This window comes from Caloenas nicobarica, chromosome 2 (assembly GCF_036013445.1).
Source record: "Caloenas nicobarica isolate bCalNic1 chromosome 2, bCalNic1.hap1, whole genome shotgun sequence".
Taxonomy (NCBI): domain Eukaryota; kingdom Metazoa; phylum Chordata; class Aves; order Columbiformes; family Columbidae; genus Caloenas; species Caloenas nicobarica.
Genome location: NC_088246.1, coordinates 52,059,909 through 52,078,791, shown reverse-complemented (window position 1 = coordinate 52,078,791; position 18,883 = coordinate 52,059,909). Strand labels below are relative to the sequence as shown.

General features: G+C 41.1%; 1 protein-coding gene across 2 annotated transcripts in view; it reads left to right on the top strand.

Moving 5' to 3' along the window:
* The window catches only part of STAC (SH3 and cysteine rich domain), a 71,953-nt gene extending 53,921 nt beyond the window's left edge, over positions 1-18,032 (top strand). For both annotated transcript variants that reach the window (XM_065629348.1, XM_065629347.1), the window contains exons 7-11: positions 3,309-3,373; positions 4,287-4,375; positions 8,173-8,224; positions 8,354-8,491; positions 17,664-18,032. In XM_065629348.1, coding sequence (XP_065485420.1) covers positions 3,309-3,373; positions 4,287-4,375; positions 8,173-8,224; positions 8,354-8,491; positions 17,664-17,762 — 443 coding nt within the window. In that variant the 3' untranslated portion in view covers positions 17,763-18,032. The remainder of the gene's footprint in view (positions 1-3,308; positions 3,374-4,286; positions 4,376-8,172; positions 8,225-8,353; positions 8,492-17,663) is intronic.
* Positions 18,033-18,883: the final 851 nt, after the last annotated feature.

Genomic DNA, 18,883 nt, shown 5'->3' with positions numbered 1-18,883 from the left:
AAAATCCCTGATTTTTTTTTTTTTTTTGTCTGCTGCTAGGGCAAACAAATATGAAAACAGATAGATTTCTGTTGTGTGGAGACGTGAACTACATACCTCTCTGGCCTTCAGATTCAAGTGCCTCCTAGTAATATCCAGAGACCATGAGCTGAATAGAGATTAAAAATTTAACAAAGTAAATTAAAATGTTGTTGCAGAGTGCACTCCTCAGCTGTCCGCTACCTCTTTAGCAGGAATTTCCACATTAAGGCTTTGATGAACCAGGTCTATTCCAGTTCTCTTTTTTTTCCCCCATTAAAAAACTGTCTTCTGCAAATAAGATTTTAGGAAAATGTACATTTGAGACCCTTTGATTAAAAGGAAGCACCGGAAAAGACACAGCCTGCAGAAGGGTGGAAGGACTCAGCATATGTGTGGTTGTGTAATTGCTCCTATGAACTTCTATGACAACAACTTCAAGGGAAGATGTTTTCATTCAGGCCCTGGCACACATACTGTGGAGTAAAGGTTCCTGGTTTACAACTGTAAGATGGCATGCCTTATTTCCAGCCCTTCAGCCTCCTCTAAGCCAGTCACACTCCTTCACTGCCGTGAATTGCCATCCGTAACAGAAGTCCCACAAGCCAAAATGTACTTGAAGTGATATGTATGAGCCTGTTATCAACAGGGATTTGATCACTTTCCCCCCGAGTCAAACATGAGCTGTCCTCCCTGCAGACCCAAGTTTGGGGAGCACTTCCCAGCAAACACAGGGATACAATCCAGCTCCCTCCCCACCTGCTGGGTCAGCTCCACAGCTCATGAGGCTGCGCATTAGTAACTTGTCTTTATTTTCTCTCACTGGGCAGAAATTACTCCAAACATGCTGCTGAAATACTTCCACTTCATTTGGTGAATGACATTCCGCAAGTCCAAAATGCTCCCGGTTACTGTGCTCCTCACTCACCAGAACTTTTTCTGTTTGCCTCCCTAACGCCTTTTCCTAAAAAACACGGTAATTTGAGTAAAAGGCCAACAGCATCCTGGCTTATATCAGGAGTAGTGTGGCCAGCAGGACTACAGAAGTGATCGTGCCACTGTACTCAACGCTGGTGAGGCCCCACCTTGAACACTGTTCAGTTTTGGGCCCCTCATCAGAAGAAGGACATTGAGGTACTAGAGAGTGCGGAGGAGGGTGATGAAGCTGGTGAGGGGTCTGGAGCACAAGTCTGATGAGGAGCGGTTGATGGAGTTAGGGCAGTTTAGCCTAGAGGAAAGGAGGCTGAGGGGAGACCTTATCCCTCTCTACAACTCCCTGAGAGGAGGTTGTAGCATGGAGGGTGTTGGTCTCTTCTCCCAAGTAGCAAGTGATAGGACAAGAGGAAACGGCCTCAAGTTGCACCAGGGGAGGTTTAGATTGGATATTAGGAAAAAATTCTTCACGGAAAGGGTTGTCAGGCATTGGAACAGGCTGCCCAGGGAAGTGGTGGAGTCACCATCCCTGTGGGTGTTTAAAAGGTGTTTAGACGAGGTTCTTAGGGACATGGTTTAGTGCTAGAGTTAGGTTATGGTTGGACTCGATGATCCTAAGGGTCTCTTCCAACCAAAACAATTCTATGATTCTCTGATTCTCTGAGTAGCATGTAAACACTGCCAGACTCTAATGACAGCATTTTACATCCCTTTATACAGGGGTCAGATATACATATACCCCTATACCAGAAGATACAGGAATTTAATTTTATTTTTAAGGTTTTCCCTCTGGTACTCATGACAGTTTGCAGAGTCAGAGTCCTTCTACAACAGGGTTTGGTGAGGAGCACTTTGGGACCCCCAGGTCAGCTGGACACAACTTGGGGCATTTTCAGGTTAAATATTTCAGGAATCAGCTCATATGCTGTCTTCACATTCACACACTGTACTTTATGACTACAACATTGTCTTACATTTTATCAGAGAACTTATGCTTTTCTGTGTGCTCATGCATGCATGTCACTTCATACAAAAATCTTTCTCATGCATGCTGTGGCTGTCGTTTTAGCTATCTTTCCTGTGTTACAAGAACACTACATTTTTTTCAGTGTCTAAGTACAACTGCCTACCACCAAGAAACCTTACTATTTCACTCATAAAACTTCTTCAAATTGTCTTTGTTTGGTTGTCATTTATGATGTAGAAAAGCAACAGAAGTATGTGTTAACGGAAGAAAGAGTGAGCAAGTGAAAAAGCAAAGGAGGAAAGAAATTCAGCAGTTTGGTGTCCCCTGGCACCTTCTTTCCCCTAAAGACATGTAACTATCACAAAGACATGAAAAGAAAATGCACTCAATCAGCCCACTACTTATTACCATTTTTGAGATTTCCAAATTGTTAGAGGCTGCAAAATCCAGCTTCTGCTCAAAACACCTGCAGAGGTAAATGGTGGGAGAAGATGCTGATGGTTCTATTATAGCTGCTCAAAGACTCCAGCTGTTAAAATTGTATTCAGACTTTATCCAGAAGCAAGAAACAGCAGACAATTCTTAAAATGTGAAGGGGGAATTCAGTCAATGTAATAAAGCCACTGTGGTTTTTCTAGGGAGATAACCAAGGACAGGCACCAGTCAGCTCATGAAGCAATTACAATAGAGGATAACTGATTAGATATCGGGTATGTCAGGTGCTGTAACTGTTGTCTTATTCTGTGAGTTTCTGATTTAGTAACTTAGAAGCAAACTTTCACACATACAGGCCTGTGTCTCAGATAAGCTATCCCGGTTTGAAAGCAATTCAGATAAATCCTATAAAATCAGAGAGAGAGGCAACATATCTAGTGCCACCCAGGCAGAGACTGCTGGAGAGAGAGATCAAAGAAAACTATCAGACATTTAGAGACAGAGGGTCAAAAACAGGGAAGAAGGGTTTTGCATACAAACTTTCCGCAATATTGCTCATATATGGTCATCAGGTTTTGCAAGTGCTTTTAAATGGAAATAGTGCTCATCCTAAGCATGAAAATGCAGCATTCAGTGTGAGGAAAAGACTGCTGGACTTTAAATATTAATGCAATTAGGGGACCTAGGTTCTATTCCCAGTACTGTCCTTGTGTTTATTTATCTGATCAAATGGTTTATTTGTTATGATTGTAAATTCTTCAGGACAGAGATTGTTTCGTGCCATGCACCAGTGGTATACATGGTTTTGTTGGGGCTGAAGAAGGGTTCATAGGAGAGCAAAAGGGATAAAAGAAAGTAAGGGGAAAAGGGAAGAGATTAACAAAATAAAGGTGAATCTGTTGAGGTGAAGAGCCATAAACTACTCCTAAAATGTCATGTATTTTCTTTATTTCAGTGTTTACATACTCAGAAAATGGCACAGAACACTTTGGAGAAGAAACAAAAAGTATACCTTCCCCGGTATGGGCATACATTTTGTGAGAATGCAATGAGAATGTGAAGTCATATAAGAGGCTTGTTTTTATGGACAGCTGAGGACCTTGAGTAGGTCTGCTGTGGCACTATTCTGGAGAAGCACAGATATCTGACGGTTACGTTCTTTTACTGTTTCTGGGCCACTGGCCACAGTTGGAGGCCATACGCAGGACTGGATGGCTCTTTGGTTTACCCATTATGGTCCCTCTTATGTTCTTCTGTTTATTACAAATTGATATTGTGAATACAAGAGATCCAGTGGGCAGGCCATGGTATTACAGTAGAACTGCAGTAAAAATTGCAGATGTTATTTGGAAAATTGTGTGGGGGTTGTTTTAGGTGTTTGGTTTTGGTTTTGTGTTTTTTCTTTTTTTTTTTTTTCCCCTCCAGATTACCAGTGGAGAAAGGGAGGAGAGACAGCAGCCAGCCTTCTCTGCGCAAGCAGATTTCTGTTTAAGAAAGTGATTTTCCCACTCTGTTTTTCAGATCTGTGTGCTGCACAACTCTAGCTCCATCCCTAACAAGGACTGTATAATAGACACCTTACGTAGTGCCAGTAATACACTACTGGGCTGATAAGTCATACATTAACAGAGAGTAAAAGACAGACTCGTTTTTAAGATCTCACCCAAAAAAGGCAACTTGTGCAGATTTCTACTTGTGTTCTTTGGAAGCCTAGAGTTTCATCTTGGGGTTTAAAGAGTTTTATGTCTAAATGAAGACAGTTGCTACCTTAGTGGTTTGTAGTATGTCTGGGAACACAAGGTGTGAAAGCAATGAGATGATTCTGGCTCATTTTGTTCAAGAGCAGGCACTGGTTTCTCCATCTCTAAAAAAGTGAACCAAATTTCCATACAGGACAGATATTTACATTTTCTCTTTCTCTTTTTTCCTAAAGGGACCATTTTATAAAAGCACGTTACAAATGAACACCTATGTTGCCTTGTACAAATTTGTACCACAAGAAAATGAAGACTTGGAGATGAGGTAAATCCCCAAAATATTTATTAGTTGATATGACCCATGCAAACTGAGGCTTATAGGGCTTTCTTTATAGAACTTCAAAGGAGGAAGGATTCATTCTGAAATTTGTACTAAACATTTTTATAGAGGTATCTACTTGTAGATACATCAAAAGTGATGAACAATTGTTTTGGCACAGACATCATAGATAAAAAGTTTCAAAAACACTCATGTCACTTTAGGAGCAAAATTGCCCTCAGCTAGAAAATATTCAGTTTTCAGTTGCTTTGTTTTTTCCGCCAGAAGTTTTTGTCTAGAAATTCCTCACCAGCTCTCATGTTAATGCTGAAGATTTTACCAGTCCTGTTTGATTTTCACACAGGTTTAGATTATGTCTGAGAAAAGAGAATGTTACCCAGCTGCTGGATGGCAGTGTGTTCGCATGAGAAAGACGCATTGTGATCTTCGCAAAATAACTTTGTTAACTATAATTTGTAACACTTCCTTCCTCAATTCTGTGTCAGTTGCTAGCACTACAAGGTCTAATCCGAGCCTAATTAATTGAAAGGACTTAATTTCTTTTAGTGCAGTTAGTTTGACTCATGTTACTCACATTTTTTATGGTCTTGCTAGAGCTCATGTCATGAAATGTGTCAGCTCTCTTCAATGCATCCCCTACATCAAAATAGTCATGCACACGCCACAAAATTTAGGGAATTGCCAGAGAAGTGCCCTTCTCAACAGTATCTCCTTCACTGAAAGTCTTTTGGCTGTTCCCAGCTGTGTTTTCTCATCTCTCTGGAAATAATGGGTGGGATGTAAGGCAGAAATCACAAGCTTCTCTATCATTCTGCTTTGCTGTCACTTCCTAAGCATTATTTTAGGAATTTCAGCTCTTCAGGAAATAACCACAGCATATGGTGACCTTTAGTGCAACGTGCAAGCTGTTCTGCTTGAGGGATTCCACTTTGTGTCCTGCTCCTTTAGAGGTGTATTTCAGCTTCTACGTTTGTTCCGTGAGGAGGAACACCACTCAGAGAAGCCTGCATTGGGCTACCGTCCTCATCAAGACATAGCAAACCAGAGAACACATAATTCTCAAAAATTCTCCTGTCTCCCATATTATGTGGAAAAGCCACCTGTGATCTGCAACCTGGACTGTCGTGACTAACAGGCTTTTTCCAGAGACACCAACCAGGATTTAGACTAGTGTTATTCAGCTACAGCAGCGTTGTTTGTCCCACGGCCAGAAATTCAGTAGTACATCAGTCAACACTGTTTCATAATGGATGCCAAATATCCAGTAATGTTGTTTTGTCACTGCAGAGCCAGGTAGGATTCAGCTCAGTTGCATGAATTTTCATTTAGCATAGTTGAGTTGCTGGAGGTGGGTTCAGCATAGCAATGTTGTCAAGACTGAGAAGCCCTGTTTGGGAACCCAAGGCAGGCATGAGCCGGACACTGGTGATCCCTAAGATAATGAAGGCAAGTAGCAGGGCAGAGAGCTGAGCTGGGAAGAAGAGCTAGGGGAGATTTCTGGGGATCTCAGCTCACATCTGAGGATCTGCAAGTGGATGGCAAATTACTGCAGCAGAGATGCCAGCCCTGATTTCAGCAGCAATTAATACTTGCCACAACTTTGGTTTCTTCCTCAACAGCAGGAGCAGTCAGTCAGATTTTCCAAAGATCTGACAAAAGTAGGATGTTCCAGTAATAAGCTTATTATAAGAGATGGCCTTATGTTAAAATAAGTAGAGAATCCTGGACAGAAGCAACTGCAGGTTTCAGACACTGCAATGAAAGAATTAGAATAGAATAGAATAGAATAGAATAGAATAGAATAGAATAGAATAGAATAGAATAGAATAGAATAGAATAGAATAGAATAGAATAGAATAGAATAGAATAGAATAGAATAGAATAGAATAGAATAGAATAGAATAATAGAGAGTTAGAAGGGACCTATAATAATCACCAGTGGCTGCCTGGCCACTTCAGGGCTGGTAAGTGCCTATCTTGCCACCTAGTGAAATCTGGAGCACTGATGTAGTGCAGACAGCTTATCCAGAGTTGTGATTCACAGAAAAAAAAAGATGAGACTTGAGAGCGATTTCAACCAGTAGCAAAGACCAAGCAGGTTTCCCCCTTTCAGAGAGTAGCAGCCTGTCTAGGCAGCAGGAGTAAGATAGGTCCAGCTGGGACTTCTATTTCTGAATCCTTTTTGGAGATTGAATAAATCTATGTTAGCCCTGTGCTAAAAATATCAGAAAGCAAAATCTACAGGTCTTGCATCTAAAAATCTCAGTGCTCAGACAACTTACATGGGGTGACTTTAAGTTCAGTTGCCACCTCTCTCTGACAAATAAATTTATGTTTTCTAAAGTATTTTTCTAACCACCAGGCTGAAGGGTATTTGGAGGATGGGACTCTCTAAATCCTTATTTTTGAAAGTGTTCTGCCTTGCAGTGTAAGGGCTCCAATGGTGTTACAACCTATTCACTTCGAAGTGGCAAGGTGGGCTCACTCAAAACCTTTTTAAGTGCTTTATATTAAATATTAACTAGAATAAGGGACTCAGATGTCCTTTCCCATGGAAAAAATCTTTTACGACAGGGATACTAAGTTGTCCTTTTTCCTCTAGCTTCCTTTCTCACCTCAGCAACGTTTAATTATTCCAAAGACATTGGAACATCTTCCTGAGGAGAGCTTGAGGAAAAAACCCAATGTTGCCCCAATGATAGCAGCTTTATGTGAAAGCTGGAAAACTCTGGTTCAGATTGTGCAGTGTTAGAAGAATATATGCGTGTTTCTCCAGTGATCAGTAGCAACGATAACCACTGAGCAAGTGAACCAAAGGGCCCACCACCACCCCCACCTGCAGCTGCATCATGGACAGGTCCACATCTTCCACGTGTGCTCTGACAGAGCCTGTTAAATTGGATCCATTATCCATCACATGCTCCAGAAGCATTCGCAAGCACTTGTGCTCATACCTCAACAATATTGAGCCTAACAGAATGCAAGGAAAGATGAATAATTATTTTATTAAGATCAAAGAAATGCCTCTTATCAAGCAAACAGAGCTTTCTGAGGTTAATCCAGTTGGAAATGGGCTGCCACTGACTTTCCACAATGCAGCGCTATTATAATTACCTAATAACATTGATGAAGTGCCACCAATGGGGGTAAGGAGGTCAAATAATGGTTCAACTACCTGTACAAAATCAGCTCAGCACATTTTGCTATTAGCATTTCCAGTTAAATTATTCTCCTAGCTCTGTGTAAGAACTAGTCAGCTGGATGCTGATACTTAGCAATTACAGCCCTGCACTACACATTATAAAGGTAAATATGTCCCATTCAAATCAAAAAGACATTCCTGGGCAGAATTATATCCCTGCTGACTAATTGCCTTTGTCAGTTAAATAGAACTATTTTCCTGCTGCCTTCTTTCTGCAATCACAGCTTGAAAACACGGATGATAAAGTGGTGTGTCCCAACAATGTGAAATGTCTTGAAGTAACAAGATAATGCCTGTAACAAATAGGGACTGTATTTTAAACAGTTTCTCATTAAACAGGAATCAAAAAATCCAGTTCAAGATGTTCTCAAAATAAAGATCTAGCCCAAATATGCAGAGACTTTCTACATTACCATGTATGATTTAAGAAAACATTACTGCCTCATTGAGTCTACCTGCACTGAATGCTCACACGAAATGATCAAGGAAGGATCACCTTCCTATTAAAGGTAATTGTAGGAGCTGGTGCAGCATAACAATTAAGAGTCATCTTAATCTACTTTTCCTCTTATAATGACAGGCCAGGGGATATGATCACTCTTCTGGAAGACTCCAATGAAGACTGGTGGAAGGTATGTGATAATTATTTTATACCCATCTGTTTTCTTTCCAAAGGGAAAAATATGTTATTTTCAATACTGAACTTGTATTAAAGCTTCTAGTGTTAATGACCTTCTTCTATCAATGTGTTTTTTCCCCAGGGGAAAATTGATGACAGAACTGGATTTTTTCCTGCTAACTTTGTTCAAAGAGTGCAACACGATGAGAAGATTTACAGGTGTATCAGGACATTCATTGGCTGCAAGGAACAGGGACAGATAACTCTGAAAGAGAACCAGGTAAGTTCCCCTGTGACAGATCCCCACCTGACTTGATTATCCAGTGGTCTGACTGGAGGGAAAGTTGTACGAGAAGAGCACAAGCAGATGGTGTTCACTGCAATTTTACTGCAAAATTTATTATTTTTATAGTAATACTAGGCAGTTAAGAGTAGTGTTGGTCTTGTGCAAATGTATACTCCCTGCCTCATGTGGTCTAAACTTTCAGTCTCACAGATGTTTGTAAAGGTACTTTACGTATTATGTACTCTCCTACTGACTTCAGAGGGACAGCTTGGAGCACACACTCTTAGGGGTAGACCTTGTGTACCTGAAAAATGGTCTCACTTTCTCCTCGCTATTAGAGCTAATAAAAGATGGTAGCTCCCTCACACATAGCTCATTGTTTTTGCTTCAGCAGGAACAGAGTTAAGACAGCACCAAACAAACCCATAAATCTTAAATTTAACTCTCATTCACCAGTTGCAAAGTGTCTTTAATTATTAATTGCTTGTGTCACCACTTACACGCCCTCTCTACAGGATGTAATTTATTCTAAATTAAAAGTGCTGCTGTGAGTTCAAGTGCACCATGTACAGTAAGGACTTACAGGGTCTGTTCACCCCGATGCACTTTCAGCAGCTCCTTCTACTTTGTGTCATTCAGGTGGGTTCACAAAGCAAAAGCCATGGCTGCCATTATGGGGTCCTGTCTATGATCTGAATTTAAACCTGATTTTAAATATTTACCAGACATTTAATACATCCAAGTGCCAAGTCTGGTGATTCTGGGGTTTAAATGCTTGCTGAGGTAAAGCAAGAGAAGGATAGGGCTCAAAACCTACATGAAGGGGCAGTCAGGTTTGTGGCATAAGCCCATGTAAATAGAATGGCAAGGCACAGCCTGGGTTCTCTGACACCTGAATAAAATAGAAAGTTAGATTTTTCTCATTGCATCTTGTGAAGCCTTATGTTCTTCACCTCATTAGGTATTTCCTTTCTTTTGGCAACTGATGTCACATCACCAGGAACTGTTTGCCCTACAGTGCCTGGACAGCCACCGATTTTAATGAAGCAGAGCAGAATTCAGCTGTAGGGTGGTCTTCAGGGCCATAGGTTTTTCCACACAGAATTTCTGTAATACTTCACTGGTGAATAAAGGTAACTTGTATCTTTGCTGCTGCTTTGTGGCATACAAGTGCTAACAATCCTCAGATATACACAGCTTTTTAAAGAAGGTATGGCAATACAGTAACCTGAATATATTTTAATTGTCTCTGTGCATGTAGTATGCTGGGCAGGCCAAAAGTTGCTAGAAAGAGAGAAGGTGCTTAATTTTTTTTTTTTTTTTACCCAGCACCTCTTTTGGTTGTCTATATATGTGCACGCAGAGGGAAAAAATAATGCCAAAGCAAAACAGAACGAGAGGTTTTTGCACCTTTCTGCTCTAGTATAAGCAATGCATGACAGCAAAGCCTGGAGAAATGGTAACGTGGGAATAGGGCATGCCAACTGGAGGGAATGGTCAAGCTCTGAGTCCCTTCTCAGGATTGGGGATTGGACTAGATGATCTTTCAAGGTCCCTTCCAATCCCTAACATTCTGGGATTCTGTGATTCTGGCCAGTGGGCGTACTGGACCCTCTCTGCTCATGTAGTTGCTGCTGCAAACAGTGAGGGCCCAGTTTCTTTTCTCATTTCTCACAAAAGCACGGTTTCCAAGCGAGAAGGTCTGGCAGCTTCATCTAAGCACAAGGACTTCACATTGTCCTTATTTCATAATAGGCCTACAAGGGAGCTTGCAATCAGGAGCTCGTCATTGTCTCTGGTAGGGCAGGAGGTAAACAAAGGGATGAGTCCATCCTGCCTGTCTACTACGTCCTCTTTTTTAGGAAACTTATTCAGCCCTATCTCGAACCCACACAAATGCTGAGGTTGAATGTGAATGGTGTCCTCACTCTGCGTGGGAGAGGCTTCAGTGGAACAAATAAATAAATATACGGTGTGAACCAAGGGGCAGAGATCAGACTGAACAAACACATGAATACAGAGATGGGAGAGAGAAGGAATGGAGGCAACAGATCCCACTCCACCCTCGCACAAATTATGCAAAAAGGGAACATTCAAGTGTAATAGCTTCAAGGCCTTTTTGAGTAATTTCCATGGCCGAACAGTCCCAGTGAGGCCATGGACACCCACCTACTTCACCCTGTCCCCCAACACAGGGTTTGAGTTCCCCATTATAGTCCCCACTGAAAACTGCCAGCATGCACAGGGCCAGCACGTACCAGCAGCATGGGGGCAGGAACAAAAGGACTCCCTAACCCAGCCTGCGAGACGTGTGCCCCCCGTGGAGATCACTGCCTTAATGGCACAATTTATTTTTTTTTTTTTTTTTTTAGCACAACAGCTTTACTTTGACTGTGGAACAACTCTTATTATGAAAAACATTTTAATGGTTATTGGGAATTTTTTATGCCAAAATTTTATATTTCCAAAGTCAAACTTCTTTTACATTTTCTTCAGCCATTTCTCTTTTTTTCTGTCCCTTATTTCACTGGGTTTTTTTCCGATGTGAAGCAGAGACAAGGGTGCAATAAGGAAGGAATAAAAAGAAAAAAAAAAGTCATCTGAATGGGACTTATAAGAAAAGTTTGGCAGATTTTTTTTTTCCTTTTTTCTCTATTTGGCGATTTCTATGGGATGTAACCAGTCATTTTAGCTGTCTCTGTGCACAGCTGTGAGCAGTGTGTGTGAGCAGAAGTGAGCACACAGCAGTGTGCTGTGAGCAGAATCTATGTACTACGTGCAAAGAACTGGCTTGTTCCAGATTAGCGAGAAGCGGAGATTATTCATTACTACTAATTCTTGTCAAGTCTCACTTCAGCTAGAAAAACTCATTAACTGGTCTAATAAATTCTTGTGACTATAATATGGCTGTCTCCATTTTACGACGTTAATTCACTGGGTCAGATTCTGCTGGGTCTAATAAGAGTTCAGAACCATTCTGACAACAAAGGCAAGGATGATATGCCAATAAGAAAGCTTATGTAGTGATAATAATATGAATTTTCAGTATATTGCTTGATACCATCCACGGTTTATACTGCAGGTCACTGTCCCCTTTGTGCCTTATATGAATGTTCCCAGGTAGATCATCTATTCTTGTATGGAAAAAGGCAATATATTCACATCAACTATGCCACAGGAATATGTTAAGAAAAGCCATTTCAGGCAAGCGATATTTTCAAAGTTTGAAGCACAATGGGTAAGGGCTTTCTCTGGAATCACTTGCCAGTTTTATGCCATGGGAATAATGTTTTGCATTTCAGCTTCATTCAAACCTTTCTGGCAAAGCTAATATTCAAGGAGAGGACTGAAGGAAAAACAACACAATTTGCTGACCCATCTTGAGCAATATGCACAAGCTGGTCTTCACAAAGGATCTCTTCAAAATTTCATTATGAAATATGAAACCCATCCTATGAGAGAAAAAGTGTGCTGCTTCAGAGGCACCAACATCTTGGGGTTTAGGGTTCACTGACACATTTGTGGGTCCTGAAACAAATCCAGAAGACAACTGGGCACCATAGGGCTCAACCAGGAATCTGTGGGAGGGAGGCAGACTTAGCCCCTGCCATCAATAAAGCAAGATTATTAACAGGGAAACCAAAACCAGCCAATTTCTGTGGCTTTCCACTCTTTTAAGCTGTCTTGCACGCAATACTGACTGCATAATTTCCAGCTCTAATTGATTGTACCATCACTTGGATATGTAAAGTTTTCTCCAGCCTGTAACTTCTGCTCTAGCCTACCTGAATTCATTACCACACATTATACAAATGCTTCTTTGCATGACTACAGGACCTGTTTCGACCACTTTTCACAAAAGAAAAAGTCACAATTTCGAAAATATACTTCTACTATATCATCAAATTTGGAAAAGCGTCTCTCTTAAAATGTCTCTAGCATTTTTGGTTGTCCTTATTTTTAAATGTCATAATAATCTATTGTTTAAATATCTGCTTTTACTCTTCTTACAATATCCTACTTAAATAACCTCTTTTAAAAAACCTACTCACACCCTTCATTGGCAGTATCACATGGTCACGCTAATACAAAACACTTTAGAGTTGGGCTTTTTGTGATTAAATAATACAACTGATTTTAAATTGCACAAGTGATCTTGTGCAATAGAAATTACGCCAAACCATGGCATTTGGAACAAGACTGGCAATCAGAAACTCTCTGCCTCATCCAAATGTGGACTGTGAGTTTACATAAAGGTCAGTGTAATAGATTCATTTTGCAATGGATGTGTTTTATAAATGTCACTGATGTAAACTAGCCCTGTTACAGAAAACATCTCCCAACCAGCTTCTGCGGTGACAGCAAATAGGCCACTGCTGTTGTGATGGCCACAACCTCCGAACCAAAACACTCAGCCTTGATGTCCCCTTGGTACCACAGCTCAGGAGACAAACTTCCCTCCTACCCCAACACCCAGTAAAACAAATTTCAAAAATAGTGACTTTTAGGCACATGTATGCTGGCAGCTATGTGCAGGTTTGATCCAGCCAGTCCAAGAGAGCCTGGGAATGGGCTTAAACACATCCATGAGGTCAGGCTCAACAAGGCAGGCTTGCAGTGCGGGTCTCCAGCTCCAGAGTATGCACATGGCTCAGGTCATCTTCTTATTAATTTGGATGTGTTGTTGCTACCTGGCTTTTTGCCTCACTGCCTTGGAATTACTTTATGTCCCCACATTTTTCATCCTGGGATACTCTAAAAGCAGCTGAACTTCTAATAGCATGAGTCAGCTGCCTTTGAAAATCAGTTGGATCATGGTGCCTGATGCATTCAGACTGAATCACTTAGAACAAAAATCCAGTGTAGAAAGTGAAGTTGCAGCTCTTCATATGCTCCCCGGCTATAACTGCTGCACTTCACAGCTAAGCTTAAAGCAAAAAGGGTCTTTTTTCAGCTATCTCTGATTTCCATTGGTGTTAATCTTGCTGAACAGGGATGGATCTCCCCATTCATTCAGAGATATCGAGTGACACACAGGTTTCACAAAAGACCAAAACATGAGCACAGTCCACTATGCATACAGTTTAGTCCAGGTCATCTTTAGTCACCTTTAAAACCCTAAATAACTGCCGTAGGTAAGACAAGCTGCTGTTCTCAGTCTGAAAGCTAATGAAACAGCTGATATAAAGCCTGTCATCATCATTTGCACTACGATTGAATGGGTATGAAAACTGAACTACTTATTGTTTCCATCCGCAAAGCTCACATAGGCAAGAACTTCAGTGCATGGGGAGCAGCAGATGTAGAAACTCACAGTGTCCCTGTGCTGTCATTCTTAGAGACAAACAGAAGACTTGAGCTTTCAGACCTCTTGACCTGGTACTGTCTGCAGGCTCCAGGACAGCTCTTGAAACTCTACTGTCCTCATAACCAAATTCCTATTTCATCAGAACCAGTCTGTGGCTGACAGATGGGTTAAATATATACAGGAGGGAGAAGATAAGCAAAAGACAGCTGCAGAAAATTAGAGCAAGCTCAAAGTTACTCCTGGACAAAGAGAATTTGCCACTTGAGCCCAAATTCAAAGCGTAGGACTTAGAAGGACAGGAGAGTATTAATGACGTGCAGCTTAGAGGATTATTTTCTAATTGCGCATCTCCCCCATCTGCTTGGGGCTCACTGACAAAAAAATCCTGAGGTCAGAGGTTGACAAGTTCAGACAACAATTATTATGTGAACAGCTTTTTTGTTTTGGTTTTAGTGATTTGGTTTTTTTAAAAAAACAAAATAAAAGAGTAGGGAGGCGACTTTATAACATTAGATCCTACTTTCAGCTGTTTCTGAAGTCCACCTCATGACTAAGAAATAACCTGAGGTGTGGTTTCTTAGCCTGGGGCTTACTGCACTACCCTGTTTCCCCAAAAATAAGACCTACCCTGAAAATAATCCCTAGCATGATTTTTCAGGATTTTTTAGGATGGTCAAAATATAAGCTCTACTCCAAAAATAAGCCCTAGTTACAGTTAATTTAAAAAAAAAAAAAAATAGTGTCCAGGCAGCTGTACATGTAAAAAAGTAATACGTTTTGGAGCAAAATTAATATAAGACCCTGTCTTATTTTTGGGGAAACAGGGTACTAACCTCTTGAGACAGGATGCAGGGGAAAGAAAAACAAAACAAAACAAAACAAACAACCAAAAAAACCAAAAAACCCCCACCACACACCTGTTTGTCTCCATTTGTGTTGCTACCAAATTCACTGCAGAGTGGCTACCCAATGGCTCACTTACCTTGAGAGGGCAGCAGCCTTCCCCCCAAAATATGCCAGCCTAAGAAGCTGCCATTCTAAGCAGTTTCCAATTTGATATAGCAAACCGTGCACCTTGTGCCTTCACAACCATCATGCTTGCCATCTGTCACCAGGGCTAGTCTTCAGTGACAGCTGATTCATCAGGTGAAGTCCAAAACTCTGGATACCACTCTGAACTTACCTGGGTTACTCCTGATTTACGCCTACCTGAGAAAGCCAAGAAGCAAATCCCAAGGCTACAACTTGCGGGTGAAATACTTGGCAGCAGTCACAAAAGGAGATGAGGACAAAAGCGGCCAAAGATGGTGTTGTGTTCCTTCTCTTCCAAAACTGCAGAATTTGGAGCAGCTCCAGAGCTTTGCAAAGTTCCAGCAGCTGCCACAGCCCCAGGGGACCTCCTGAGTCACACAGGATTAGCAAAGTGTGGCATATTGTAGCCAAGCTCACTCTGCCCCCAACACATCCCCTTCCTTCAGAGGGAGTGGGAAAAAACTCTGCCAGCCAGGGCTGACACAAGCAAGGCTTTGTGTATTAGTGTGAGAGAATTTCAGCTGGGATTTGGGAGAATTCAGATCAATGTGTTACTATGTAGAGTGAGAGAAGTTCTTGGAGAAAGGCCGTTTGTTCCTCATGCCCAGTGAATATCTAAAGCTATTGCTATAGCAGAGCACTCCCACTGATATCAAGGAACACTCAAACCATCAGCAGAACGAAAAAAAAAAAAAACAACAAACCTCTAAAAAAGACCAAATCTGTCATCCTTTTTCACTCCAAAGTTAAAAATAAAAAAAAAAAAAAAAACAGTTTTCAGAAAGTTCAGTCTTTTTCTTTTGTCCACAAATCATTCTGCTGACAGTATAAGACATCAGGGAAATGCACTCGGTCCTCACAATAGTACCAGAGGTTAAGCAAGAAATGCAGCATGGCTAGTGAGCAGTGCAGACCTGCTGGAGGTCTGACTACGCTTGGGGTTTCTTTGGCCCATGCAAAAAACCAGAGGTCTTGCAAACATCTTTAGTTAGGAGGAAAGCACAGTGATGGAGTCAGGCATGCCTTCTAACCAGCCAGGTCTATCTATAGAGAAGCTGCAAAGGCTCATTTTCCCACACAGCAGTAGGGATCAACCAAGAAGGGGCATTTTCCTACTCTTTGATACTATGTCATGCTTGGCTATCCTTAGTCTAATACTTCTTTGGAGGCTTTTTCTCTCATTCTTGAAGTTTTCATAGTCTTTCTCAGAGATGCAGACCAACATCTAGCAGTAGTCGGGAATACCTTTCTGTGTACATTTGCTTTACACCTCTCTGCTTCGAATGGTGATGTGTCTGGAGAGGGAGCAGCTGCTGTGCCAGGGATTCACGGCACAAATGAGCTTGGCTCTTTTGCAACAGTAGCTAAATTAAATGACATCAGTTCCATACCTCTCCCACGCTTTCCGTGTGATTTAGCCCAAACAACAATACATTATTTTTTTAATTGCATGTCAACTCTGTGTGCTCAGTCATTCTGCCCCAGGGATCCAATTCAGTTCATGTTAAATGGGTAGCTTAAGTAAGAGACGTAATGAGTCCATTTGCTTTCCAAATCTTTGTTTGCAGGTACAGAGATGCACCTGACCGTTTCCAAATAGTGGAGGTGGCAAATATTAAGCAGCTTCACCTCCTTCATATTTCCCTCTGAAGCGTCAGTGTTGCTAGTAAATTTTATGTATGTAATAACAAGAGGACAAGCTGGCCTAGAATTCAGATGTGGTATTTAGGTGTCACCATACAATCCAGAACAGTCATGCTGAAATGCATTTAGCCAGGAACATTTTCAAGCCATTTTGTTCATTTCATACCCTCTGAATTATTGTAATTAAATACAACAAATACATATCAGACAGAGCCTTTGTGTTAGTCCAGACAGAGGGCTTTAAAGACCTGGCACTGACATCATGAGAAATCAGTGAGTTGGTCTCAATAGGACCATCAGTTTTATGGCTACTTTTCAACCTTGTTCGATCAGTAGGAAATACAACATTACTTGACACAGATGTTTGAAAACAATTCTTTATTTTGTGTGGCTCTGTGCTCAAGTGCCCAGTCTAAAGTACCTGTGCCACTAAGCTTTCAAATAGCTCAGCCATTACCAAAAGTATTTCAGGATGGGCCCTAAAATGGAAATACCCGAGATCACAAAGGTCGTCAGGAAATGCAAACCTTTACCATGATGCAATATTTGTACTATTGTAAAGACCATATGTTTTCACCATAATTGCCTCCATTTGGAGTAGGCGTTATACAAATAGACTCACAGAGCTGGGTTCAGATCAAATACTTTGGTATCCACAAACAGGCACAGGCAGGTGCAAGAGCTGAGTAAATAACATAACCCTTTGCCCATCTGAGAAGTACTTGGGCTCCTTAAACATCCAAATGAGAATGTTTGCATTCAGATCAGCTGCTACAAGTCACCCACCTTGGCATCATGATTCCTTTTTGCCACCAACTGTTGACAGAGCCAGCTCACTCATGATCTGAAATACCAAATCCTCTCACACACTGACAACTTAGTCACAATCATTACAATAGCCTGAAGTCATTATTCTAGTTTCAAAATCTTTGATCCACTACAAAGTTCTTAACAATTTTAATGTCTCACAGGTATACATGGCACTTCAAGAAGGCAGGGGGAAAGGTAATTCTCTAAATATATGAGTTTAAGTTTCTTATCAAAGCAGTGAATCTAAAAAGGATTGTTCTACTTACAGAAGTAACTAGCAAGGTGTCTAACTCATCTAATAAATAATCTAGAATAATTTGTCACTTGATCACAACAAAGAGTTTATTATTTTCATACTTTCTTTGCATTCAGATCTGTGTGACTTCCGAAAAGGAACACGATGGCTTTATCAAAGTATACAGTGGGAAGAAGAAAGGCTTTGTCCCCATAGACGTCTTAGAAAACATCTGATTTCAACAGCCCGCTTGCTGCAGTAGGAGCCCTTTGTTGGCAATGCCTGTCTGCCTCATCTCACACTGTGTCAACCCAGAGGGGCTGTCTTGCAGATGTTCAGGGAAATAGTGAGAAAACTGCAACTACAAGAAGAAAAAGACATTTAGACTGCCACACCAACACTAAGAAATAAGATAAGTGGAATGATTGAAAGAAAATATAGTAAGAAACCACTAGGGAAATGAGAGGTCCTTGGATACTAACAGGAACGAGGTAAGGAAAAAAAAAGTCTGGGCTGATTTCTGGTGCAAGATGGTTGTTACAGCCCTTATAGAGACAGACAGTTTGTTCTGAAGGACTAAATTCACGTCCTCTTCTGGTGTCTTAGAAAACTGTTGGACTGCTTCCTTGTTTGGAGTGTGTATTTAGGGGGGAGGGGGGAAAAGTACCATTCAAACTGTCCTCGTACTACAGTCCAATGCTTGAGGTAAAGTGTGGCTGTGGTTCTACAGTTTTGTCCCCAATATCAACTGATCGGTTTAAGCGTTTAATCCTGGTGTTTAGTCTCATAACAAAGCAGTTTGGAGACACCATGTGAACATCACTCTGAGAAATGCACTGTGCCCTGGAAGTCGGCAGCTTTCTCTTTCTGTGCAACGTTCCCGTATGGAAGAGTAGCGAACTTGTGTGTCCTTTGTTTTCTCTGTATATGAACAAAAGCTGTCAGCATATGTCGGGTGTGATGGCTGCTATCATGGCTCACAAAAATAGCTGGCCCTCTGATTCACAAACCTGCTTGGAAGCATCCCTCTGTGTTTCCTGCACCTTTATCTGGTGATAAATGGGCAAAATGGGCAAAATGCTGGGAGAGAGCCACGGGCTTAAACATTTTGTATTTTCTGTGTTTATTGCACTTAAAATATTTTATATATTAATCCTATTTATAAAAAAGAAAACAGTCAACTAACACTCCGGAAGACTGAAAATGCTAGGAAAGGACAGACGGCATATAGAAGTGAAGTCTGTAATTATCAAAATCCAGAACCCGTGACAGAAAGGCACTGAGTGTCTTAGCAATGTGTCCACACTCCAAAGTTGTCTTCTCCATTTGCTAAACAGAAGTTTTGCAGATTCAGCAG